The sequence below is a fragment of the Equus caballus genome, chromosome 1 (assembly GCF_041296265.1).
Source record: "Equus caballus isolate H_3958 breed thoroughbred chromosome 1, TB-T2T, whole genome shotgun sequence".
Classification (NCBI taxonomy): domain Eukaryota; kingdom Metazoa; phylum Chordata; class Mammalia; order Perissodactyla; family Equidae; genus Equus; species Equus caballus.
In genome coordinates this window covers 66,096,082-66,121,255 of record NC_091684.1, presented here as the reverse complement: position 1 = coordinate 66,121,255, position 25,174 = coordinate 66,096,082, and the positions used below count along the sequence as shown (strand labels likewise).

Here is a 25,174-nt window from a genome sequence, read left to right as displayed (position 1 = left end):
TTTTTTTTCACCCTGGGCTGCCAAAGAGGAGCACACAAACTCAACCACTCAGCCACGGGGCTGGCCTCTAAATTTGACCTTTTTTTGAAGAAGAAGAAGATTAGCCCTGAGCTAACTGCTGCCAATTCTCCTCTTTTTGCTGAGGAGGACTGGCCCTGAGCTAACATCCGTACCCATCTTCCTCTACTTTCTATGTGGGGCGCCTGTTACGGCATGGCTTGCCAGGTGGTGCCATGTCCGCACCCAGGATCTGAACCAGTGAACCTGAGCCACCGAAGTGGAATGTGCGCACTTAACCACTGCACCACCAGGCCAGCCCCTAAACTCAACTTGTTACATGACTTCTGGGTTCCATTGGCCGTCGTGGTTTGGGCACTAGTGTCAGCAGGGTGAGAGAGAGAGACACACCTGTGCTGGGGTTTTCTGGGATTTAGGGACGGACAACTATTAAATCTATAGTTGGGGAACTTAGACCAGGTTTGGTCACATAGTAAATTCGGAATTTGGAGTCAGATTTAAGGCACAGCTGCCCCAGCTGTTCTTGCGCCCGGAACAGCAGGATTTCTGTCCAGCCCCTCCTGGGGAGATGTGGCTACTGTGCTGAGAATATTAGATATGCTATCAGGTGGCCTCAGGAACAGTTCAGATTCTCAGCCCAAGATCAGAATCCACTAGCTGTCTGGCAGCCAGGTGGTCCTGGAATGGTGCCTGCCTGTGCTGGCTAGGCTCAGAGTTCTAAGGCACCTGGACCATTTTAGAGGAGAGGGCGGGGGCAGCCAGACTTCTCAGTCCCTAAACCAGTGCTAGACTTCACGATAGAGGTGCTTGCTTAGCAGTACCTGTGTGTACACCAGCTGCTCCTTAAACAGAATCGGAACGCGAGAGTTTGGCCTGTTCATCTGGATTGTCCTCTGAGGAACACTAACCAATCCAGATCAAAGGCCATTTGGCTACTTCACATGGTGTTTTATATATGGATGTGTTTTTTACAATTTTTTTTCAGATACATTGTGTTTGAATTATATGTACAAATATCATAATATTCACCCATTTAAAGTGTACAGTTGAGTGACTTAGTATATTCACAGAGTTGTGTGATCATCACCACGATCTAATTTTAGAACATTTTCAGCACCCCAAAATGAAACCCCTTAAACATTAGCAACACATGCTTATGTTTTGGAGGTAGGCAAGTCCAGTGACTGGAAGGACGTCTTGCAGGGAGTCCTTCAAGGGAATGGGCAAGCAGCTGCAGTCAGCAGGGTGCCCTCTGAGGTCCTTGACTGCTCGCCTGCTCTGGGGATAGCAGCCCGAGCTTCAGTTTCCCCCTCCTCAGCCATTTGCCTGCCACTGGCACCAGTGCCAGCCCTAGCTGGTACCTCGCCCTCCTTGTCTCTGGTAAGGATGGTTTGTGCCAAATTATTTCTCCTTTAGGAGACGGCATATAAAGTCTGCCACTTCGTGAAGGTGCCTTGGCCAGGTATTTGTAGTAGAAGGGTGTGAGGCATTTTCTGATTTGAGTGGGTTTTGGAATTGCAGACCTTCAACCTTTTTGTTTGATTTTTCTTTCTTTCCTACCTCTCTTTAGCTCCCAGCTGCCAAAGGCTTTGTGGCTAATAGCTTTTATTCCGGTTTGACGCCAACTGAGTTTTTCTTCCACACAATGGCTGGCCGGGAAGGTCTCGTTGACACGGCGGTAAAGACAGCTGAAACAGGATACATGCAGGTAACTTGAAGAAATATAGGCCACTAGCAATGGAGCACGACAAGACTCTGCGGATTTTGACTGCTGAGTATTTACACATTTTGTACCTGAGCTATCATTTATCCAGGCCTGGTATTTAACAGGAAATATTAAGAAATGTGAGTGCCCTAGAAATAAACAACGTAAAAAGGTAACATGTTCCATATCATCCTATGTACCTCAAGTGATCAAGACCAGGCCAGACCCACACATACCAGGGCTCTGCTAGAGGAGAACAGGGACTGGAAGTGCATCCTGGGTCATGACATTGGACCGCCCTGAGCCTCTGTTTCCTAATGCTTAAAGATGGAGATGACATTACATACTTCCTAATTATTGGGAGAACTCTGCTTCTTGCATTGCAATTGTTTATGAAACTCATGTCATTCTAGTTGACTCCAACAACCTATTCCAGCACCCGAGGGAGGGCTTGGGCACTTGGAGGGATGGCTCTTTCTCCATTGTGCATGTGGTTCTAGGATAACAGGCTTGGGGGACAGGGCTGCACTGGAGCGTTTCCTGTACCTGTGCTTTTCAGACGGCCACAGAAGTAACCCGAATGGCAGAGGAGTGGAAGCACATCCCTGCTTTGTTCTTGCATAAGACCACAAGCAAAGGATTTCTTTTCAGTCTCTACTCTGCATCATAATCTTTGTTTGTTTGTTTGTTTTTCAATGTTTTTATCTACTTACAACACCAGATAAAGTCACCACTGCAAGTTCCTGGGCCGTGAACTTGCTGTGATGTTGTGTCCCCATTCTCCCCACTGTGGATCCCAGTTTGAGAACCATGGCCCTTTGCAAGCCAGGAAACCAAGATTGATAAACCAGAAGTGTGAATGAGTGGGCCAGAATAAACAAGGTTGATGAGGATGAAAATGGACTCGAATCAGTAGACGCTTATTTCCGTAACCTTTTCTGGGCCTGGGTGTCATTACTGATACTTCCTTTGTAATCATCTTTTGATTGGAAATTGCCCTCCAGTTTTGGAGTGTGCTGCTTTTGTCAGAAACCCAACAGACTGTAAAATGCTTTTACCATTCTTGCCAGAATGTCTTTTGACTTTTTTTTTTTCGTTTTTCTCTTTTTGAAGTAGAGAGTATACCTTTCCCAGAACAGTGTGTTAACCTAGAACAAATTAGTTCTGGCATGAGGGATTTTTATTTGAGTTGCCTGAAGGAAGATTTCTTTCTCTTTAATTCACTGAGCCACCATCACATTGCTGGCTAGAGTGTTCTGTTAGTAGAAAGTTCTCCCTAAGCAGATTTGAGAAATGACTGCTGCCTGCTGGTTCAGACACAATGCTGTCCCTGTTCTCTCTCCTTTCCTCACTGTCCCATAAGAGGGCCTGCACCTGATCCTTTGTAGTTCATATTGAAGTCCACAGGGGTCCTGGATTAAGTTGTGTTTAGAAATGCAAAGCTGTTGCATTAATTTATACCTTAGGGAGAAAAAGGGAAGGGCAAGCAGCCTAGGGGAACAGTTTGCAGAGTCCTTTGAGGGTGATGGGGTTGAAATTGCATGTATTCTAAACCACACTAAAGTGCTGGAGGTTGGAGCATATTCTCAATCCCACTGCGCAGGCTCATGAGGTGCTCTTGAGGTCAGGGGGCTATTTTAAGGGATTCCTAATAAAAGGTTTTTATGTGATCAAAGTGCTAGTAATCTTGAAACTTAAGAGTTGCAAATCTCATCCTCTGCACATGTAACTAGTCGTCTTAAAGCAGCCGAGCTTTTGTTTCGTCTCCTCCTTTTCCTTTAGAGAAGGCTTGTGAAGTCCCTGGAAGATCTTTGCTCACAGTACGATTTGACAGTGCGAAGCTCTACGGGCGATATTATCCAGTTCATTTATGGGGGAGATGGCTTAGATCCTGCAGCTATGGAGGGAAAAGATGAACCCTTGGAGTTTAAAAGAGTTCTGGACAACATCAAAGTAAGACTTAGCATTATGTCTGGGGTTAGAGTGTTTTCAAGGACATTTCTTTAGAATGGAGGTACCCTTTGGGCTGTCACACACAGTTAATGCTCAGTCTAATGTACCCGGCTACTGGCTTAGCATTTGTGTGTGTGTTACTCTGCACAATTTTCCCAAATACTAAGGGAAAAATATTTTCCCACGTTCAGAGTCTAGCGTTGCTAGTAATCAAATGTCAATAGAAGAGGGCTTTGGCTTCTGTGTCTGTGTGTGACAGAGCCCAGTTAAACGTCATGGGTGTAGAGAAGCAGGAAGATTTCACTTTAACTGGAAGTATAATTTAAAACAACCTTTTTAGGAGATAATTTGACAATACTCACCTGAATTTAAATGTGGGTACCTTTTCACCCAACAGTTCCACTTATAGGAATTTGCCCTACAGAAATGATCTAAATGTGTCAAGAATGTTTTCCAACGTTGTTTATAGTAGAGGCAAACCATCAATGGAGGACAGGTCTAATCCATATGGTCTGCCCATACGTTAGGATAATATGCAGCCTTTGAAACTTTGGGGAGAGGCCGGCTGTGTGGCGTGGTGCTTAAGTTCAGCACACTCCGCTTCAGCAGCTGCGGTTTGCGGGTTCAGATCCCAGGTGCAGACCTACACCACTCGTCAGCTCATGCTGTGGCTGCAACCCATGTACAAAATAGAGGAAGACTGGCACAGATATTAGTTTAAGGCTAATCTTCCTCAACAAAATAAAAATAAATTAAAAAATAAAACTTTGGGGAAATCCTAATAGCTTGGGGGTGGAGGGTATTTTCACATGTGAAATGTTTGGGGTTTTTAAAAACAATAATTTGTATTTTTAAAGCAAATCTGAGGTGGGTTAAGGGTTGGGGAGTAATGGGACAATACCCACTGAATAGCCCAGGAGTCTTTGTGTAAGATGGAGTATCAGTTTATCCTGTTTCACCTTCATGTTAAAGGTAGAGTCTAAAATTTGTCTTGGAAAAAAAAATTTCGGGTTGCTAAAAGCTGACTCTGAGCAAGGTCATTTTGTCTCTTGTAAATTCTTTCGTTGCGCACTGACCCCTTCTCCGTTGCTCCTACACATCACGCTTTCCTTTGAACACTTGAGGCAGTCTTTCCGTGTCGGAGCGAGCCTGCACTCAGTAAAAACGAACTCATCCTGACCACGGAATCGATCATGAAGAAGAACGAGTTCCTCTGCTGCCAGGACAGCTTCCTGCAGGTGAGCCCGCGGGGGTGGTGGCACCCGGCTTAGCTGACGTGAAGAAATGGCTTGCCAAGTGCTGACAGTGAATTGTATAAGCTGGGGAGTGTTTAAGAGTATTTCTGTGTTAAAAATTTCAAGAATGGCCTAGGCAAAACCTCACCAACCATCACGAAGAATTTATCTGATGTCTCTCTTAGTTTATGTCTTTTACACAAGTGTTTCCCTGATAGAAGAAAAAGGCTTTAGTGAGAGAACTGCTTTTTTTAACCCTATCCTTGTCGACCCCCTACAACCTGCTTTCTTATCCTGTGGGCCAACTCTTCCCTCAGTCGTTCTGGATCCCAATAATTTTTATTAGTAGCATTGTTTTAATATCATTTAGTTTAAATTGCTTTTTGTCTTACCATAGTATAGATCAGAAATCCGTAGAGTCCACCTGCCTTCTTCTTCCAGGGAGCTCTTACCTTGATAGCAGGTTTTTTAGGGGAGTTTTTTGTTTTTTTTAACTTCACTGTCCTACTCAAGCAGCTCCTTCCTGTTGATAGTCTTGCTTCTGATCAAAAGCAAAGGGATACAGGAATCAGTACATGGTTTCCTTGGTGTACTGATTGGTGATTCAAGTGTAGCACAGAACATCAAGAATGTGTCCCTTTAAGTAAATCGAAAATAAAAATAATAAAAAACTTAAATAGGGGCCAGCCTGGTGGCATACTGGTTAAGTTTGCACACTCCACTTTGGCAGCCCGGGATTCACCAGTTTGGATCCTGGATGCAGACCTACACACCGCTCATCAAGCCATGCTGAGGTGGCATCTCACATAGAAGAACTAGAAGGACTTACAACTAGGATATACAACTATGGACTGGGGCTTTGGGGAGGGAAAAAAAGAAGATTGGCCACAGATGTTAGCTCAGGGCCAATCTTCCTCAAAAAAAAAAATAAAACCTTAAATAAGAATGTTTTAGTTAAGGGAAGTTTTCACTCCCTTCTTTCACATGTTAAGGTGTGAAAGGTGAAAAAGAGACTCTTCCAAATTTTAATGTAATTAAAATTAAGAATATGTCTAGGGCCAGCCTAGTGGCACAGCAGTTAAGTGTACCCATTCCACTTCAGCGGCCCAGGGTTCGCCAGTTTGGATCCCGGGTGTGGACATGATGGCAGCGCTTGGCACACCATGCTGTGGCAGGCATCCCACATATAAAGTAGAGGAAGATGGGCACGGATGTTAGCTCAGGGCCAGTCTTCCTCAGCAAAAAGAGGAGGATTGATGGGAGATAGTAGATTCCTAAAAAAAAAAAATAGAATATGTCTAGACTGAGTGCCTTTTTATTTCTTTTCCACAGATTTTCTCTTTTTTTTTCTTTTTAAGTAACAAATTTGATTGTGATTTGGTTTTTCTCCTGATTGTATGTACATATTTATCTTTCTGTTTATCCTCAAAGACCTTAACTGAGACAGGTTATGAGAAATATAACAAGGTAACGTACTTGGCATGCTGTGAATGCTGAGCATAAGGGACTTAACTTTACAGCTCTCCAGCTCTTTGGAGCACCGGAGACAGCAGATTTCTGTCCTGGTTCTGGCAGACATGGCTTCCCTGGTCATCACTTTGGGCTGGTGCCTTTCTTGCCTTTCACAAGGTTTAACGGGTGACCCTTGACCAGCAGTATTTGTTTATTCGGTGAACCCCTTTCCAGCCCTCACTATACGTCACATGCCCTGCAGCTCCCGGGGACACAAACTAAATGTGTCCTTGCCCTCCAGTGGCTCACAGTCTGATGAGCTCAGGTTTGCTGAGAGGGTCCACTGGCCGCAGCAGGTTTGTCTGAGCCCCTGAAATGTTCTCCAGCCCTCCCCCGTGCCAGAGCTGAGGCGACGGAGGCAGCTCATAGGTGGCCTCGAGCCCTGGCCCAACGCTCAGAGCTGTGCTGTAGAGTGAGTGTGAGAATTTAACTGTGGGTTAATCGTGTGGTTAATTGCCTGCCAATTGCCATGTTGTGAGTTCCCTCTAGTATGCATGGGTTGGTTTAGCTGAATTCTTAGTAGCTTGTTTCAGCTTTCATTTCTGCAAAGTGAGCCTGTTTTTTGTTACCTAACTTCCAGAATATCTGTCCTGACTTTTGTGTAAGGAAACTCATTTTTTTCAGCAAAGCCACTGGACGTGTCCCCATGTGGGTGGCAGCTGAAAGATGTCGTTTCCAGTGCCTAAGCTGAATGGTTATAGGTGTGTGCTCTTTCACTGCCTGTTGTGCAAAGTTCCCCACAGAGGAAAATCCCCGGGTCTGCTTGGCCTTAGGTTCTTGCTCCAGTTTCTCTGTGCCAACAGGTGGGGCCGCCTTTAACACCTGGCAATCGAATGGCAACATCTGGGCCAAGAAGGCTTTCAGAAGCTTGCTCTAAAGGTTACAACTACAGCTAGACAGTAGGCTCAGGGAGAAAATAACCCATGTGGAAGAGGCTCTTCACACTGAGGACAGAGAGGAACAGTTACATGGCAGCCCCCACTGTTAGGCAGAGCCAGGCCGGGAAAGGTTGTTCCACGGCCCTCTCCAGCTCGAATTTCCATCTGGTTTGTAATAACTGACTGTATCTGAAAATGTGGCCTCAACTCCTAATTAATTAGTAAAGCTGGAGAAAGAGTTTCTCTTTAAAAGAATCTCTTGAGAATTTTCAAGTTCTTATAAATTAATAAAAGTCCTTTCTGTGTAGAATGATAGCTGAGTGGCACAGTAACCCTCCATGTATTTCCACACTTTCTCAATGAGAAGAGTTGGCCAACAAGAGCGGTCATGAGAAACTTGTGTTCATGAACAGGGGACAGCCAAGATGTGATGGCCCCCAACTCCAGGTACCCCTTGATCGCCCAGGCTACTAGGAGACAGACCGAAATTCCCACTGGGGCAAGGACCTTGCAGAAAACCCCTGCCCCAAGAGCAAACTTTGGAGAAAGTATCTGACTTTCTGGAGTGGCGTGTCGCCTTGGCCAAGCCCTGGGCCTTATTCAGTCCCTGAATGCCCTCCACTCTAGAATGCTGGAGCTCATGCCATGCTACCTCACAGAGGTCTCACCAAGCTGGGCAGCAGCTGACTGAGAAGAGCCTGCGAGCCATGGACCATGTGGACACAAGATGCTAAAGCTGTTTAAACTTGAGAACATAAAGTGTTAGTGTTTGACTTTCAGAAAAGTAGCAACTAGAAATTGCTAGGTAGTCTATGGGAGGCTAAAGAGGTTTATTTTTGTAAGGTTAGGATAAAACTGGCCTAGTAAGTGTTAAGCTCTCTATAGGTGCCTTATAGGATTTTATTTTTGCTAAAGTGGGCTTCTGGTTCAGTCTACTTTTTAAAACATTTGTTTTGACAAAACATTAGACGTTGTCAGCTCTGTGATACAGACTGAGTAGACTTTGGGCATGGCTTGCTGGTCTTCTCCTTAGGACCCCTCAGGCAACCTCCACATCAAGAAACAACACCTCGTGAAGCTTTGCAGCCAATACAATATGCAGTCCTCCCTTGGGCCAGCCCACTGGTCCATCCATGTGTGTGAGTCTGTCCTCAGCCAGCCACACAGAGCAGCTGGACGCCTGCAGTTGGCCAGAGTGCTGTTCAAGCTCCCTGCCAACACAATTTGTCCAAAATCATTGAAGGAAATTGTGCTTCCCAGAGGGCTGCTGAGGAGAAGGAAGTGGACGCTCTCCACTCTGTCCCAAATTCTCAAGAATGCACCTGGATCAAACCAGAGCAGCTGATTGCCAGCTCCCAGGACTGCACTACAGCAGCCTCTGCGGGATTGCTGCTACTGCGTGGTGTGTGCCATCGGCTCGCCTGAGAAGTGCTCTAAGAGTCAGTCCCATAGTGCTTGATCTGTGAGCCCCTGAGAGCAGGACTTGGCTGGGCGTAGCTCGTTAAAGCACATCCCACCCTCTCTGTAAGTACTCCCTGACAGGGGGTGCTGGCTGAGCCTGGCTCTCGGAGTGACCGCGAGGCTGGGTTTACTGCACAGACACACTATAAATTGTGAAACAGATGGGTTTTCCCCTTTGAGTGGTTGCCAGAAATCTTAGGTCCATAGTCTCTGGCCCTGCTCTGTGGATCCCCCACATGATGTACTTTTCGCCGCCTTCCTTGCTCCATTCTGTCATCATCCTGGGGCTTAGAGTGCTCTTCTTAAATCAGCAGGAATAGCAGATATGCTGATGTTTCATTTCTAGCTATGAGAGTGTTTCCAGGAGTCCTTACAAATTCTAATTGTGTATGGGAAGGGAGCGTGAGCCTGGCGGAGTGATGCAGTGGGGAGAGTCAGAGATAAGGAGAAGCTGGGTTTGGGCAGTGTTTCCTTTGAAATGAAGGCAATCTCAGAGCATGTGTTTGAAATGTATATGGTGTCTACTAAGCTATGCTTTAGCTTGTAATATTTAATTTGATCAAAACTCCAGAAGAAACCCTCAAAAATTAATCATTCTGCAGACTGAAAGTACCAATAGTATAGTTATACTTGTTCTGAGCTGTGTGAATGAAGGCAACGTGGTATGCCAGGAGAGCAGAAGAGAAAGCGGCAGGTGGAAGGGGTTATCCTGGTGTCACCCCCATGTGCTCTAGACGGACAGCATAGCAGGGCCGGGAGAGTGACTGGTGCATACTGGTGCTGAAGCATCATTGGAGTAAAAAGGCCTTAGAGACACCTAAACCAATGAATGATGTGTCCAGGGTGTGAATGGTATGGTGTATTCCTGGGAAAAGCATTTTGTACATTGAACCTGTATCCATGTTGTATCCTTTGTAGTATATATTTAGCTATCGCTAAAATATGATGGACTTGTCATATTACTGAAGTTTATAAAATGAATCATGTCATTCAAATTACTGAAAAATACACAACTGATGTTTGCTGTGTAATCTTTCAGGAAATAAAAAAATTCATCAAGGGAGTTTCTGAGAAGATTAAAAAAACCAGAGATAAATATGGCATCAACGATAATGGCACAACAGAGGTACGACCTTCCCGGGCATGTTCAGATGGCCAGACATTCCAAGGCTGCCAGCTCTAACTCTGCTGGCTTTTGTTCTTCCAGCCCCGTGTGCTGTACCAGTTGGACCGGATCACCCCCACCCAAATAGAAAAGTTTCTGGAGACATGTAGGGACAAGTACATGAGGTAAGGATGCTGGTTGTCTCAGACTGCCAGGCAGTCATGTGGTCTCTCATATCCCTCCCGTTTCCTCAGGGAAACAAAAGTCCTGGGCCAGCACCGAATATTGCTATCAGTATTTGAGCAGGTTCTCTCACCTCTTGTGTAGGGACTTCTAAGATGTGGAAATAATTGCACAGAAACTTCCAGGTGTCCTCTCCCCACAGAGAAACTGCTGCTCCATTTGGCAGGTGCCCGCTGCTCTGTCCGCATTCAGTACCATTTGTTAACAGAGCTCTTAGATCGTCTGCAGGCACTAGACATTGGGGTCCGGTCATTGCACGCTGACCACAGTAGTCACACAGTATTCGCTTTCATTCTCAGACCCCTTTGAGCTCTCATCCCCCTGTCTGCACCTATCATTGATCTGTGCCACCTTCTTCCTCTGTCACAACCACAGCCTGGCTTGTCGCCAGTTCCTTCCTGACCCTAATGGCTTCTGTATTTTTTCTGTTGAAAGGAGATGATCAGAAGCTTTCCCCAGCAGTTTTGCTGATAGGGACAGTTTTGCCAATAGCAGTTTTGATAGGGAAAATCCATATCTTTTTCTTCTAGGGCACAGATGGAGCCAGGTTCCGCGGTGGGTGCGCTCTGTGCCCAGAGCATTGGCGAGCCAGGTACGCAGATGACCCTAAAGACTTTCCACTTTGCGGGCGTGGCCTCCATGAACATCACCCTGGGTGTGCCCCGGATCAAAGAGATCATCAACGCTTCCAAGGCCATCAGGTGCCCACCTCTGTTTCCCTCTTCTCACACTCACCTGTCACATTCCTTGAGACCCAGTGAATTCCCTTGTCATATGCATACGTCTGATACTCTCATGGGTATCTGTCTCTGAGCAGCATGCTTGTGTGAACCATATTTTGGTTTAGAAAAACCCAAACTGGAAAAAATAAGTTCAAACTGGATACCGTCAGAATTGAAGCAGTGGTTCTTTATGGCCACAAGTCACACGAAAGAGAGAAATGCGAAAAATGAATGGAAAAATTGGGGCAATGTGTCAGTATAGATTTCATCCTTTTAATGGCATTAGTCCCAACCTAACTAGGCCTGACTGATGTGTCTCTCACTTGGGCTGTGGCCATAGTCCTTGACCCCCAGGTGATTCCATGATAGGATTTGTAGGTGATCTAAGACTAGAAAAGATAGAAATATATTACAGTGTATTCAATGACAAAATCATAATTCACCTGTGATCTGAATCTTAAGAAAATGACGACAAATAGCAGTAAATGGAAGAAAGCTGCACTTGGTTCTAGAACAGCCACTGCAGATGTCCAGGGTGGCAGGAGATGTGCCTGCCTCATCTGGGCTGCTCAGGTCTCCACCAGGGGTGTGTGTTTAAGGGATGCCATCCAGACAGTGAGAATGGAAGCTGACACTTAGTGGTTGGAGGAGCTGAGAGTGTCCTGGAGAGGAGAGAATGGGGACGAGGGGAGAGGGATGGAGGAAGCTGTAAGACACCAAGGGTCGGTTTACTCAGGGAAAGTAAGTAAACTACCTGCTTGTTAGGTCCAAAGAGGAAGAGGTAGGTTCACTTGGTGAGGGAGAATTTTCTGAAAGTTGTTCGTTCACCGATACAGTGGGTTGCCCCATGAGCTCCAAAACTCGTAAATCTAAGTGAGAGCGTGTGTGAAGTAGCATGCTTGACACAGTGAATGCTCAGTAAATTGCAGTTGCTTTTCACATCACAATTCTAAATAGCACTCAGATTTTAAAAAGCAGCGGTCTTCAAACAGACGCAATCCTTGGGCTGCAACTGTCTTTCTTTCTGTCTCCTAGCACTCCAATCATCACAGCGCAGCTGGACAGGGATGACGATGCAGATTATGCTCGCCTCGTGAAAGGGAGGATTGAGAAAACCCTCTTGGGAGAGGTAAGGAGAAATCCCTCATGATAACAAGAAAAGATCAGCAGTGTTGCAAGGCAGAGTAAGACCAGTCGCAGTGGATTTACCAGTGTGTCCCTAGTACTCTGTCCTTAAAAAAAAGTGAACAATGTATGCTTTTAGGAAAGGGGAAAGTGACTGATTAACAGCCTCATCTTTTGACACCACAGATTTCAGAGTATATTGAAGAAGTGTTTCTTCCTGATGATTGCTTTATCCTCGTCAAGCTCTCCCTGGAACGGATTAGACTTCTGAGATTGGAAGTGAGTCACGTAACTAAGTGTGTAGAGGAAGTCATCCCCTGTTAGTCCCGAGGAAGGCACTGATGAACTAGGGCAGGAGCTAGACCAGGCACCAGAAGCGCTGCAGAGGCTTGTGTTCGATTTCTGTTCTGTATAGGTCTGTTCTGCCTTCACATTCTCTTTCTAAACCTGACCCTGATGCAGACATTGCCATCTAAAGACACGCAGGAAATTATTTGGAATTTTGTGCAGGCCACAATACCTGCTTACTGTGATACAGTATTACAATAATGGGTCTCCTTGTGTCCATCTTCCCAGTGTCTGGAAGGACCAGAGCACCAGCTGTGTCTTACATATGTGTGGCCCCAGCGCCCAGCTAGCTAGCTCCTGGCTAGCTCGGTTAATGTTTTTGGATGGGTGGTTTAACCTGCCTTATATATTGGTGTCTACGTATAGGTAATAGTTGAAAGATTATCAGTCTGGGACAGACTGAGGCAGTGGTGCAAACTGGGTAACTTCCTGGCACCTTCCTCTTTATCTCAGGTAGTAGAGTCTATACTAGTCTTAACACATTCTCCCAGCCCATTCTCTCGAGCACCACATTCATGTGTTGTCCGTATGACACTTGACTCAAATTGAGTGGCCAGTTCTCCAAGTTGGGGATTTCTCCAGCTGGGCTCTGGCTGCCTGCCTTGTGGCTCTGTTGGCAGAAAAGCTAGATCGTACGGAGGAATATAGCACATGAGCAGTTGTAATATCAGGTAAAGGGGAGGCTTCACTGAATCTTTTAAATTGTCTTGATGTGGGGCGGGCCCGGTGGCGCAGCAGTTAAGTTTGCACATTCTACTTCAGCGGCCTGGGGTTTGCTGGTTCAGATCCCAGGTGCAGACATGGCACCGCTTGTCAGGCCATGCTGCAGCAGGCATCCCACATATAAAGTAGAGGAAGATGGGCACGGATGTTAGCTCAGGACCAGTCTTCCTCAGCAAAAAGAGGAGGATTGGCAGCAGATGTTAGCTCAGGGCTAATCTTCCTCAAAAAATAAAAAATAAATAAGTTGTTTTGATCTCCAACCTCCCACCTCCCCGGAAGCTCCCTGGAGCCTGTGCATGTTGCCATGAATTGAGCGCGCATTTTCAGTGAGGGCAAAAATAGGTTTGTGGGGCAGGCGGGGGGCGTGAAAAAAATCTCTTTATGAATAAAGCACAGATATATATACATAACAAATACACAGTATATTTCTGGTATTAAAATTTCACAATGGGGAGAGAGGTTAGGAAAAAAATGACTGAAAAGGCTTCTTAGAGGGGCAATGATAAAAAAAAAAGGCTGAGGAGCACTGGAATCAAAGGCTCCAGAGCCTGTCACTAGTGTCCTGGGCGTGTGGCCCACACCGGGCCACCTTGCAGGTAAACGCTGAGACAGTGCGGTACTCCATCTGCACGTCCAAGCTCCGCGTGAAGCCTGGCGACGTGGCTGTTCACGGGGAGGCTGTGGTGTGTGTCACCCCCCGAGAGAACAGCAAGAGCTCCATGTACTACGTGCTGCAGTTCCTGAAGGAGGACCTCCCCAAGGTGAGGCACAGCAGCCGCGGCCCTGCCCAGCCTAAGGCCTGGGGAGGGGGAAGGGAGAGACGCGTTTACCTCTAATGTGAACACGCAGTTGCCGGGGAGCCCTGATGACTTTGTCACTGCTGAGACTGAGGGTGGCACCCCACTTCTTCATTTCTTCTTTGCCACATCCCCAAGGAATCGGTCAATTTTTTTCCTTCTGAGCACTGCCACACCAGTTCTTCATGTTAGAGTCCTTTCTGTTCTCTCATAAAACTGATGGTAGAATGGGGTGCAGTCCCCTGAACTGCTTTTTACCCTAATCCCTGGAACAGCACACTGGCATTTTGAAGTTTGGTGTGTTACTGATAATCACCACTGAGAAAAAAGGGTGATCATTGTAACAAACCCAGGGCGTGACATTCCTAGTTCTCACAGCCACTGGGGTTTCTGAGGCTCCCAGGTTGGTGGGGGCTATGGGCACTGCAGGGTCTCGAGCCTTCTGTGTGTCTGAGTGCAGGTGGTGGTACAGGGCATCCCGGAAGTGTCCAGAGCTGTCATCCACATCGACGAGCAGAGCGGGAAGGAGAAGTACAAGCTCCTGGTGGAGGGTGATAACCTGCGGGCAGTCATGGCCACCCACGGTGTGAAGGGCACCCGCACTACCTCCAATAACACGTATGAGGTACCGCTTAGCCCAGGGTCACCTTACAGTCATCCTATCTCCCTCAGAACTGCCTGCAGGCCTAGCTGGTTCCTGGCACACTTCTCTGACCCTGCTGTTTGCTCTGGGTCCACCACTAGAGATTGCCAGGCACTCTTTCCTGGAAAAGGGTGCAGGGGTTTGCAGTGAACCTGCAGGGCAGAGGAGGACGTGGAGAGAAATAGTAGCATCCCAGAAGTGGCTGCTTCGACTCATCCTGGCTCTCCATAGGTGGAGAAGACTCTGGGCATCGAAGCTGCCCGGACAACTATCATCAATGAAATCCAGTACACGATGGTTAACCATGGCATGAGCATCGACAGGAGGCACGTGATGCTGCTGTCTGACTTGATGACCTACAAGGTTCGTGGGAGGGACCTGGTCTCCCAGGGTGTCTCAAACCCAGTCTCAGGAGAATGAAGCTGCCAGGCTTCTAAGACATGTAGAATACATGGCTGATTACCACCATTGAAAGAAAATAAGGTGTCACCATCACTCAAAACCCAAAGCCTGGTGGTAGGGGCTGGGTGTTCTGGTAAAATTCCAGTATGAAAATCACAAGCTCATGGCATAAGGTGGAGTGTTGTTTTTGTCCTTTTTAGAAATTTTATCCTAGGGCCTGGCCCCGTAGCCAAGTGGTTAAGTTCGCGCGCTCCGCTCCAGGCGGCCCAGTGTTTCGTTGGTTCAAATCCTGGGCGCGGACATGGCACTGCTTGTCAAACCACGCTGAGGCAGCGTCCCACATGCCACAACTAGAAGGACCCATAACAAAGAATATACAACTATGTACTGGGGGGCTTTGGGGAGAAAAAGGAAAAAAAAAAATCTTTAAAAAAAAAAAATTTTATCCTGTCTATTGTCTAAAGTCCAGAGATTTCCTTGGCAAACCAAGGTATTTACTTCCTGTTAAACCCATTTATCATACTTTTTCTGTAGGCATTTCCAGGTAAAGGGTAAGTTAACGTGATCTAAAGTGGGAGACTGGGGAGTATTGAGGTCTGTTGGTTGGTTATTTTTTTTCCCTCTTTTTCCTACAAAATGTATTCCCTCCAGCAGTGCCATAGGCAGCAGGTTTTCATAATGCCTCCCCAGCAAGCCTGTACTGTATTACAGAGTGTTGAGAAACAAGGTGGAAGAAGTGATCCGTTTCCTACCACCTTGTGGTAAAGGCTGTGGTCTTTCAATCTCCCTCCATTCTTCTGTATCCATGTCGAATGGTACTGTAGTTGCAGTAAATAGCAAGTATGCTGTTTTTATCTTGACTCTTTATTTAACATTGTAAATGTTTTTCGTGTTGTTACGTAGTTTTTATAAATATGCTTTTTTAATGATGGCACAATGTTCCTTTGAATGAAAACACCTAAATTTACTTAACTCTTTCCCTACTTTGAGGCTTTTAAATTATTCAAGTTTTGAGTTCTTTTTTTCTCCCCAAAGCCCCAGTACATAGTTGTACATCCTAGTTGTGAGTGCTTCTAGCTCTTCTACGTGGAATGCCACCACAGCATGGCTTGATGAGCAGCGTGTAGGGCCACGCTCAGGATCTGAACCAACAAACCCCGGGCTGCTGCTTTTCTTTTTTTTTTTTAGGAAGATTAGCCCTGAGCTAACGTCTGCTGCCAATCCTCCTCTTTTTGCTGAGGAAGACCAGCCCTAAGCTAACATCCGTGCCCATCTTCCTCTACTTTATACATGGGATGCCTGCCACAGCATGGCTTGCCAAGGTGTGCTGTGCCTGCACCTGGGATCCAAACCAGTGAACCCCAGGCCGCCGAAGCAGAATATGTGCACTTAATCACTGCACCACCAGACTGGCCCAAACCCTGGGCTTCTGAAGTAGAGCAAGTAACCTTAACCACTACGCCACCAAGGCAGGCCCCAAGTTTTGAGTTCTTTGAGCTATAATAAACATCTTCAGAAGTACTCTTTTCTTTTTTTTTTTTAAGATTTTATTTTTTCCTTTTTCTCCCCAAAGTCCCCTGGTACATAGTTGTATATTTTTAGTTGTGGGTCCTTCTAGTTGTGGCATGTGAGATGCCGCCTCAGTGTGGCTTGATGAGTAGTGCCATGTCCGCGCCCAGGAACCAAACCAGCAAAACCCTGGGCTGCTGAAGCAGAGCACACAAACTTTTACTTGGCCACCGGGCCAGCCCAGAAGTACTCTTTTTTTATTTGTTCATTTTTTTTTTAAGATTTTATCTTTTCCTTTTTCTTCCCAAAGCTCCCCGGTACATAGTTGTATATTCTTCGTTGTGGGTCCTTCTCGTTGTGCTATGTGGGACGCTGCCTCAGCGTGGTTTTGATGAGCAGTGCCATGTCCGCGCCCAGGATTCGAACCAATGAAACACTGGGCCGCCTGCAGCAGAGTGCGCGAACTTAACCACTTGGCCACGGGGCCAGCCCCAGAAGTACTCTTTTTTTTAAAAGTTAGATTGTTGGGGCCAGCCCTGTGGCATAGTGGTTAAATTCGGTGCACTCCACTTCAGCGGCCTGGGTTTGCAGGTTCAGATCCTGGGCACAGACCTCTACCACTCATTAGCAACACTGTGGCAGCAACCCACATATAAAGTGGAGGAAAATTGGCACAGATTATCTCAGCTAATCTTCCTCAGCAAAAAAAAATTTCTTAATTCTAGTTCTCAGTTCTTAATTCTTTGTTCCTACTTGTGAGTATAAGGATCCGTGTTGTCAGTGACTAATGGCCTCGTGGACACTGGTGGGACAGATAGCTGTTAGAATCCTGTTCAAACCTGAGATTGTGACTTGAACAGCTGCTTGACTGACTTTTGCTTATTCTGTTGAGGGAATGCAGTGGGCGTGATTTGGTTTTAAGCTTTTGCAAGTGGCATGAGTACCACTCTGACTCTTTCTCCCTTGATGCAGGGTGAAGTCCTGGGCATTACTAGGTTTGGCCTGGCCAAGATGAAGGAGAGTGTGCTGATGCTGGCCTCCTTTGAGAAGACGGCTGACCATCTCTTTGATGCTGCCTACTTCGGGCAGAAGGACTCCGTGTGTGGTAGGTTTGGTGTTTCTGGGAGCATCTCCAAAGGCACTGTTTATAGCTTTGACTGTGGTTAGGGCTCTTGTGAGGTGAAGAAACTGAGTACACAGAGCTTTTATTTTTTAAGAATAAAGTCACAGATCACGGAATTGGAACTGATCCATCTTTTATTTCCAAAGGCTGCTTGTGGCATCCTGCATCCCCCTACATCTGTTAGAAGGCTTTTCTGTCAGTACAGATAGCTCTTGGTCCAGGAAGGAGAGGTTGAGACTGGTCATGTAGGCGTTTTTCCAGCCCTTGGAGTCACACTTGGCCCCTCTGGTCCTGCACCCTCCGTGTGGTGCCAGGGCTGACAGTGCTCCTGCTGTCCTGAGTCCCTGGGAACGGCAGCCGGCGTGCCTTTAACATTTGTTGAGCCCCTGTGCCAGGCACCTTATATGCTGGTATCTCCACACAGTTATGAGGTGTAGGCATCAAACCCTTTCACAAGGGAGAAGATTGAGGGAACTAACATGCATGCTGTCAAGTCTGACTGCAGAGTCTCACCCCCCACCACACAGCAGAGCTCTGACGGGTGCCTGGGAGAGAGGGAGCATAACGGGAGTTGTCACAAGAGTGCCTGCTGCCCACCCGGCCCTTCTCAATCCTGTGCGGAGTGCCATGACAAGACCCTGCAAGCCGAGGTGGGAGTCTGTGAGGGGCTGGGGCACTGGAGCCTGCCCAAGGTCGCACGCTTGTAAGGCCCAAGCAGGGATTCCAAGCCTGGCAGCTGTCCCCGCCGCCAGAGCTCTACTTCCTGCTTGCCATTTCCCATCTCACCTCCTACTCTTGTGTGGATTTGCCAAACAGGTGATGGTCAGGTGGGGCCCCAGTCAGAGTCTATGCCTGTTTTTTGCTCCTAAGATTAACTCTTTCTTCAAAAGGGACACAGGTTGCAGACGGAGGAAAAGAAAAATTGCATAATTCTTTAAGGTAATGGAGGGTGAAAGGAAAGAAAAGGGAGCAGAGATTGGGGCAGGAGCACAGGAGAAGGCCACGGCAAAGTCAGAGGAAGTCTGCTTGACAGTGGGACTAAGCCCGAGCACCCCATCCTGCCACCAGGACGCTGGGCCTTTCTGGGCTCTGCAGCCCTGCCCACCACCACCTCTCTCCACCACCGACCCTTTGGGGCCTGGCAGGCTCACCCCGCCCCACTCTGAAATCTCTCCTCCTGGTCCTCTACACGCTGGAACTCAGTCAGCCCTCACTGCGTGTTGGATTTGAGTTTGCTGGTTTGCCCCTCTGGTCCTCTGATGGCGCAGAGCCCAGAGCATAGTAGACACACATGCACTTGTAGAACCAGAAGCCTCATGCAGAGCCCGACATTTGGATCTTTATAAGCCGAAATGGAGCTTGGAGGAAGAATCTGCACCATCGCCTTACTCCTGTCACTCTATAGGGAGCCCTGCCTTCTGGTGTTTCCTGTTGGGGCTGTGGATCTCCAAGGCTTGGGGGTGCTCTTAAACTTGGCCCAGCCTCAACCCCTGAGCACAGTGAACAAGCTTCTGCTGCTGTTTCCAGGGAGATTGGCCTCTGCTGACTATCATTGTGTTGTTTGCTTTTCTTCTAGGCCCTAAGTTAAGGATGCTGGGTGGCAAACTCAGGCTTTCCTGAGCATCGTTCAGGATCCTTGTGTCTAAGTTTAGTGGTCTTGAAGGCCAGGCCTACAGAGTACCTGTGGTTCAGACAAAGAGGAAAACTGCTGAGCTCTCGTTCTCCAGCCAGCAGCTGGTCTATGTTCAGGCACTGCCCTGCCCCACGGTGCGGGAGTTCCCTCCACTGTCCGGGAGTCCTGTGCCGTACCTGTGCCTCACAGCCATCTGTATCTCATGAATGAGGAGTAAAGTAACTAGCCCAGGTTCAACCAGTTGATGTGTAGTGGAGCTGGGACTCAAATCTGAGTTCGTGATCCTAAGTCAGTGGTCCTTCCATCCTGAAATCCCACCTGTGTGTTGAGAAGCTCTCTAATCTCCTTTCTGGTTGGTTTCAGGGGTGTCTGAATGCATCATCATGGGGATCCCCATGAACATTGGAACTGGGCTTTTCAAGCTGCTCCACAAGGCCAACAGGGACCCAAGCCCTCCCAGGAGGCCCCTGATCTTCGACACAAATGAATTCCACATCCCCCTTGTCACATAGCCCAGCGAAGAGGGGACCATTCCTAACCTCAGCTCCTTGTCCTGTCTGGAAGGGGACTCGAGACCAGCAGCTGACTTTGGAGCTTTGTGCTCCCTAAGATGGACTCTGATGTCCCCACGATGCCAGCAGTCAAAGAAGGCCCCAGACTCCCCTGGAGCAGCTCACCTGGTGACCCTGACCACACCACACTGCTGAGTTGGGAGAACTGAGGTTTGTTTGTTTGAAAACTAATTAATCTATGGACAGCTCAGCACCTCCTGCCCACTCCACCTCCCTGGACTTATGATGGAGGACGAGCCAGGCCTCTGCTCATTCTCACCTCGCTCGTCCATCCATTGGCTCCCAGGGGTATCTCTCACCATGACCAGGAGCCATGTCTTAGCCCTAGGGCGTGTTCCCGTTTTTCTGTTCCTCAGTCATGCTGGAATCTCTCTATGACATACTCATGTAAATATTATTTATTTGTTCAGTTTGAAGAATTTGGTCTTTTTGATGTTATTTTGGTTTTACTTTTGAAAACGAAAAGCTGTAGAAACCAAGAAAGCCAGCATTGAAGCATCACTGAAAAAACTGGTTAAGCAAATGGGAGCATCTAGGATTTGTAACTGAGCTGAAACTGTCATGAGGCCCAAGCTGCTCTGAAACATCTTTGACAGACACCCCTGGCAACCCCATTGTTTTTTTCTACTTCCAATCCCCATGTGGAGACTCTGTCTTTTGACAAGAGTCAACCCTGTTCTTCATGGCCTGCAGAAGCCTTGCCAGAGTTTGGGGCCTGCTGAGGTGAGGACTGTTGGTGTACATGGAGGCCATGAGTAAGGCTAGTCCAAGGCCCCTGTGCTGCCTGGGCAGCGTCCATACCCCTCCTGAAGTATCTGTATATGTGCCCTGCCTCCTACAGCCGAAGAGCACACACAGGGCAGGTACAGAACTGGTGGCCTGAAACGTGGTGGGAGAAAGCCCTGCTGGCTTCAGGCAGGCACCAGCTTTACAAGGTGGAAGGGCCACCCAGACAGAAAGGGAGGAGGCCCACAGTGGGATGGATGTCAGGTGGAGCTGGGGGTGTGCCCCAGTTGGCAACAGATGCTCTTCAGAGTCTCTCTTCTATGACAATAGAAAGCACACGTCAGGCTGTGAGGAAAGAACCAGCAAGGTATCCAGGAAGACCCGCATTTCATTGCCTGCTTGGGCTTCTGCCGGTGACTGCACCATCACTGCTGGGTTTTCAAGGTTTATGAGGGGCTTCTGTGCAACATAGGAAAGAAATGTACATAGCTTGTCTTCTAGAGGGCAGAAGGGGTTTGCTCCTGGAGACACTGTTCTTTGTACTAAATTTGCTTCTTAGGAGTGGCCCAGGGCCACGGAGAAGAAATGGCAATTCCTGCAGCTCCCCTCCCTCTCGAGCATTTTCTCTGGAGTCTGTCCTTCCCCTCCCTCCCAGAGCCAAGTCCCCTTGTTCTGGCTCTTCCTTCCCCCTCAGGGGGCCTCGGAAGACCAAGCTGCTTAAGTTGGGAGTGAGATGATAGTGAAAAGTGGGGCTTTGGCCCTACTTTCTGGCTCCATGCCCTTCACATGGTCTACTTCTAAAATGACAGACGATTTTTCTCATGGTGTCAAACCCCTGGAAGAAACAGCGCAGACCGAAGAGATGTGAGTTTACTGTTGAGCAAGAAGACTGTTTGGATGAGTAAGGAGATGGATGTGGTAAAAGAAAAAGTAGAGGAGGCTCAAAGAATTCAAATAGGGTTTTCTATTATGCTTATGTTCTGTGGACATTCCCTAGTTGACTTCCCAAGTTCTAAGTTAATGCTGTGGTTCTACTCAGTACTGTACTCTAAGGTCCTGAGCAGAACCATTGGTTCTTGGGTGTGTTAGAGTGAGTGCTTTCTCTCCCAGACTGATGCGATTCTGATGTAGGAATTCTTGACCTGAGTTATTTTTAGCTGAGGCTCAGGTTTAAAATGCTGTTAAAATTTGTGTTTTGGCCCTGTAGTCTCCCTTCACCCATGAGGTTGACCTACAGACTTCTCCTAGGGTATCAGTGATGTGAATAAATGCCATTTTTCTTTGTATTAAGCCCCCCTGAATCTTTAAACTGAGCTAGCCTGATTCAAGCCAAAGGATTAAGTCTGTTAGCACACTTTTTCAAGATTGCCACTTGAGACCTCACTGCAGGCACTGTTTCTCTCATACAACCTGCAAAGAACCACAGAGCGACAGTTGCCTTCCCAAAAACTTGCCTGGGAAGTAAGCCTCAGGCCGGATCTGATCCAGAACTACTGGAATACACGCAAGCACCAGGGGAGTGTGGACTTGGAGAGCGGGAGGGAATGCCAGGGCCCACTTTCTTCTGTGTATGATCCACACTTGAAATGGGGGAGGAGAGATCATGGCAGCAGTGTGCTGCTGTGAGTAATAAAGATGGCACTGCCAGGAGCCTCCAGTATTGATCACAGTGAGTGCAGACACAGGGTCTGGTTTAGATCAGCATGTGGCAGTCTGGGAACAGAAGGATTATGTGAAGGAGCGCACCACCCAGTGAGAAGCCGTGTGTCCTGCAGGTGCTGCTGGGACCGCTGGCATGGGCAGTGTCAGCTAGTAAGCCCTACTCTGCTCCCCACTGTGTGTTCCATGAGCAGGTGTTAAAATTCTCCCCGGGGTGGTCATCTTCCCCACCCTGGCACTGAGCTTTATGCAAGCACAGAGCTTGGAGACCAGACAGCAACATACTCTCAAGAGTGAGCTGGGTAGAAGGTTAGGATTTTACTCTGGGCCTGCTTGAAAGAAATAAGAAAAACTCATTTAATTTCTGTCTCATCCATTAACTATATTTCTGCCGAGTGATCTGCCCAGTCCTTTGCCCTTTCCACATCTTTTCTCAAGGGGATTAAAATAGCTCCTGGGTCAGTCCAGCCCCCTGCTTTGCTCAGCGCTTCGGGAGCGGGAGAGATTCTGGAGCCTTTCAGTGTCTGTCAGAGTTAAAGTATGGTGCTCTGTTTCTATTTCAGGGTTAGTCCATGTCACTTTAATTCATGTCTGATTGACCTGGCACTGTATAATGATTATTTTTCTTGAATTTTTAGTGTCTCTTGGCAAAAGTCTATTTTTCTACCAAAACTCAAAAGAGGGAAATTTGCTCTACGTAAAAGTGCGGCAGTTCCTCCCTGTGGCTGTGAGACAGCGTGAGTGGGTGCAGTGGGCTCTCACTCCTAAAGTACCTCATGTCCCCTGCCTCAAGCCCACCTCTCAGGTGCTAGGGGTCAGCAGCGCGCGTCCAGCCCCCCTGTGGTGAGCTGACTCACACCCAGCGGAGGCAGCACGTTGTCTCCTGAGCCCGGGCACTGGAATTGCCACCCGTCCAGGATCCGCTGTCTAGTTTAACTGTTCTTTCGCTCCTTCGACTGATAAGGGCTGACTGTGTCTGAGGCGCTGTTCTAGGTCCTAGAAGTACAGCAGTAAACAAAACAGGTAAATTAGATGTTAATGCATCTGAAAAGAATTCTTCAGCAGAAGGGGGTGGAGCAAAGAGGTTGTGGATCAAACTTGGCAAAAAAAGGGTGCCCCGCACAGTCTGAGGTCAAAGTTGCAGAATCAAGGGCCTGGCTCCTATGGGCAGACTTGGCACGTCAGGCGTCACCAGGGCAAGGAGAATGGTCCCTCTGAGCCAGCGCAGCCCCCTGGTTCTAATCCTTCCCTACAGGGCCCATCACACCCCTGATTTGGCCTCCTTCCCTTGGGCTTAGATGTTAGAGGGTGTTCCGTCAGTGGAGGACACAAGCCTGGAGTCACTGGAAAAGGCTTCTACCTTCCTCTCCTACCCTCAACATACTTGGTGTTAATAAGTGGACCTTTCAGCCCATAAATATTTGTTAAACTTCTGCTCCGTGCCAAGTGGTATGCGGGGGGCCCCCAGAGAAAGTGCTTGCCTGCATGGGGCTTATCTGGTCAGGGTCACCTTGTGGTTAAGAGCCTGGGTTCTGGGGCCGGCCCCATGGCCGAGTGGTTAAGTTCACACACTCCGCTTCAGCAGCCCAGGGTTTCGCAGGTTCAGATCCTGGGCGTGGACATGGCACCACTCATCAAGCCATGCTTAGGCGGCGTCCCACATGCCACAACTAGAAGGACCCAAAACAAAAAATGCACAACTATGTACCAGGGTGGCTTTGGGGAGAAAAAAGGGAAAAAATCTTTTAAAAAAACAAAAAACAGAACTGAGAACATTTAAAAAAAAAAAAAGCCTGGGTTCTGTGATCAGACTGTCGGAATTCAAATCTCAATTTCCCCTTTCTATCTGGTCACCTTGGACTAATGACTCAACCCTCTGCCTCACTCACTGAGAAGATAGAAATGCTATTGAGTGGTACCTAACTCGTGGTCATTGTGAGGCTTCAAGCTGATTGTGCACATAAAGGTCTCAGCACAGAGTACACATGCATTAAGGATGTTTGCAATTATAGCGATTATTACTATTTTTACTAAAATACATGGGCTGTGAATTCCCAACTAAAAACCAATCCTCTGACCCTTTTTAATTCACTCAGATGGAGGTGTCCTTTGCAGCCTTGGCGATTGGGCCTCTAGACATAACTCCTGCCCCACTGCCTGCACAATCAGTAGATCCCGGGAAGTACTTCACCCCAGGGAGGAAGAAGGCCAGGGAAGGGGGCTGACATTTGGCAGTCGTGTGGCTGAGGGCTTGAACATTTAATTTGGGCCATAAAGTAAATGTGATCTCATTTTAAGAGTTGTGGGTAGTTAGACCAAAATAAGATTTTTTATAGAGAGGTATGGATATTGTTATATACGTTTGTTATATAACAGGGTGTCCCATGAGGTGGAACTTAACTTTTTTTCTCTTTAAAAGAGAGGCTGCCAGTTAAAAGTCATCAGCAAACAATATGTTAAGAAACTGGTAATACTGGTTGTCTCTGGGGATAGAAACGAGGGGACTGAAAGACAGAGGTAGGAGGCACTAGCTCTTTGCTCTGTGCTCTAGTGTACCTTACGTCTCTAATTTTGTACTTTCTGAAGGTATTGCCAATTTTTTAAAATTAATATCTGATAGTAAAGAAATCAAGTCATCTTGGAGCAGACTTTGTTTTGGAAAGTACGTGAGTGTTCTGTTCTGAAAGTAGTTGAGTGGTCCCTCCAGTTACATAAACATAAGGCAAGTTGGCAGCAGGTATTCAGGGAGAAGGATACGTTATTAGGATAAGGTGACAAAAAAATGTAAGTTAACACAGTCTTAAATACCTAAGATTTTCTTTTCTGACACTGAAAGTATCCACATTAAAAAAAAAATGGTGAACTTAATTTTAACAATATGTTTTATTTAGCTCAATATATCCAAAATATGATTTCAACATGCAATCAACATAAAAAATACAGATGAGATATTTTACACTTCCTTTCATACTAAGTTTTCAAAATCCAATGTACATTTTACACGTAACAGCACATCTCAAGTTTCAAGCACTCAATAGCCATTTGTGGCTAGTGACTGTTGTATTCTGATTGGACAGCACAG

At 47.2% G+C, this 25,174-nt stretch overlaps 1 protein-coding gene across 2 annotated transcripts in view; it reads left to right on the top strand.

Moving 5' to 3' along the window:
* The window catches only part of POLR3A (RNA polymerase III subunit A), a 48,762-nt gene extending 27,043 nt beyond the window's left edge, over positions 1 to 21,719 (top strand). The window contains exons 19-32 of one of the 2 annotated variants that reach the window (XR_011423415.1): positions 1,589 to 1,726; positions 3,506 to 3,676; positions 4,801 to 4,914; positions 9,802 to 9,888; positions 9,970 to 10,052; positions 10,641 to 10,811; positions 11,868 to 11,961; positions 12,144 to 12,236; positions 13,625 to 13,789; positions 14,286 to 14,450; positions 14,700 to 14,831; positions 17,352 to 17,484; positions 18,030 to 18,152; positions 19,499 to 20,126. Coding sequence is in view for 1 of the 2 variants with exons in the window: in XM_001503996.7 (XP_001504046.1) it covers positions 1,589 to 1,726; positions 3,506 to 3,676; positions 4,801 to 4,914; positions 9,802 to 9,888; positions 9,970 to 10,052; positions 10,641 to 10,811; positions 11,868 to 11,961; positions 12,144 to 12,236; positions 13,625 to 13,789; positions 14,286 to 14,450; positions 14,700 to 14,831; positions 17,352 to 17,484; positions 19,499 to 19,647 (1,695 nt within the window). In the remaining variant the exon portion in view is untranslated. Of the gene's footprint in view, positions 1 to 1,588; positions 1,727 to 3,505; positions 3,677 to 4,800; positions 4,915 to 9,801; positions 9,889 to 9,969; positions 10,053 to 10,640; positions 10,812 to 11,867; positions 11,962 to 12,143; positions 12,237 to 13,624; positions 13,790 to 14,285; positions 14,451 to 14,699; positions 14,832 to 17,351; positions 17,485 to 18,029; positions 18,153 to 19,498 lie in introns of both variants that reach the window. The other variant, XM_001503996.7, reaches the window with a different exon arrangement.
* The last annotated feature ends 3,455 nt before the right edge of the window (positions 21,720 to 25,174 follow it).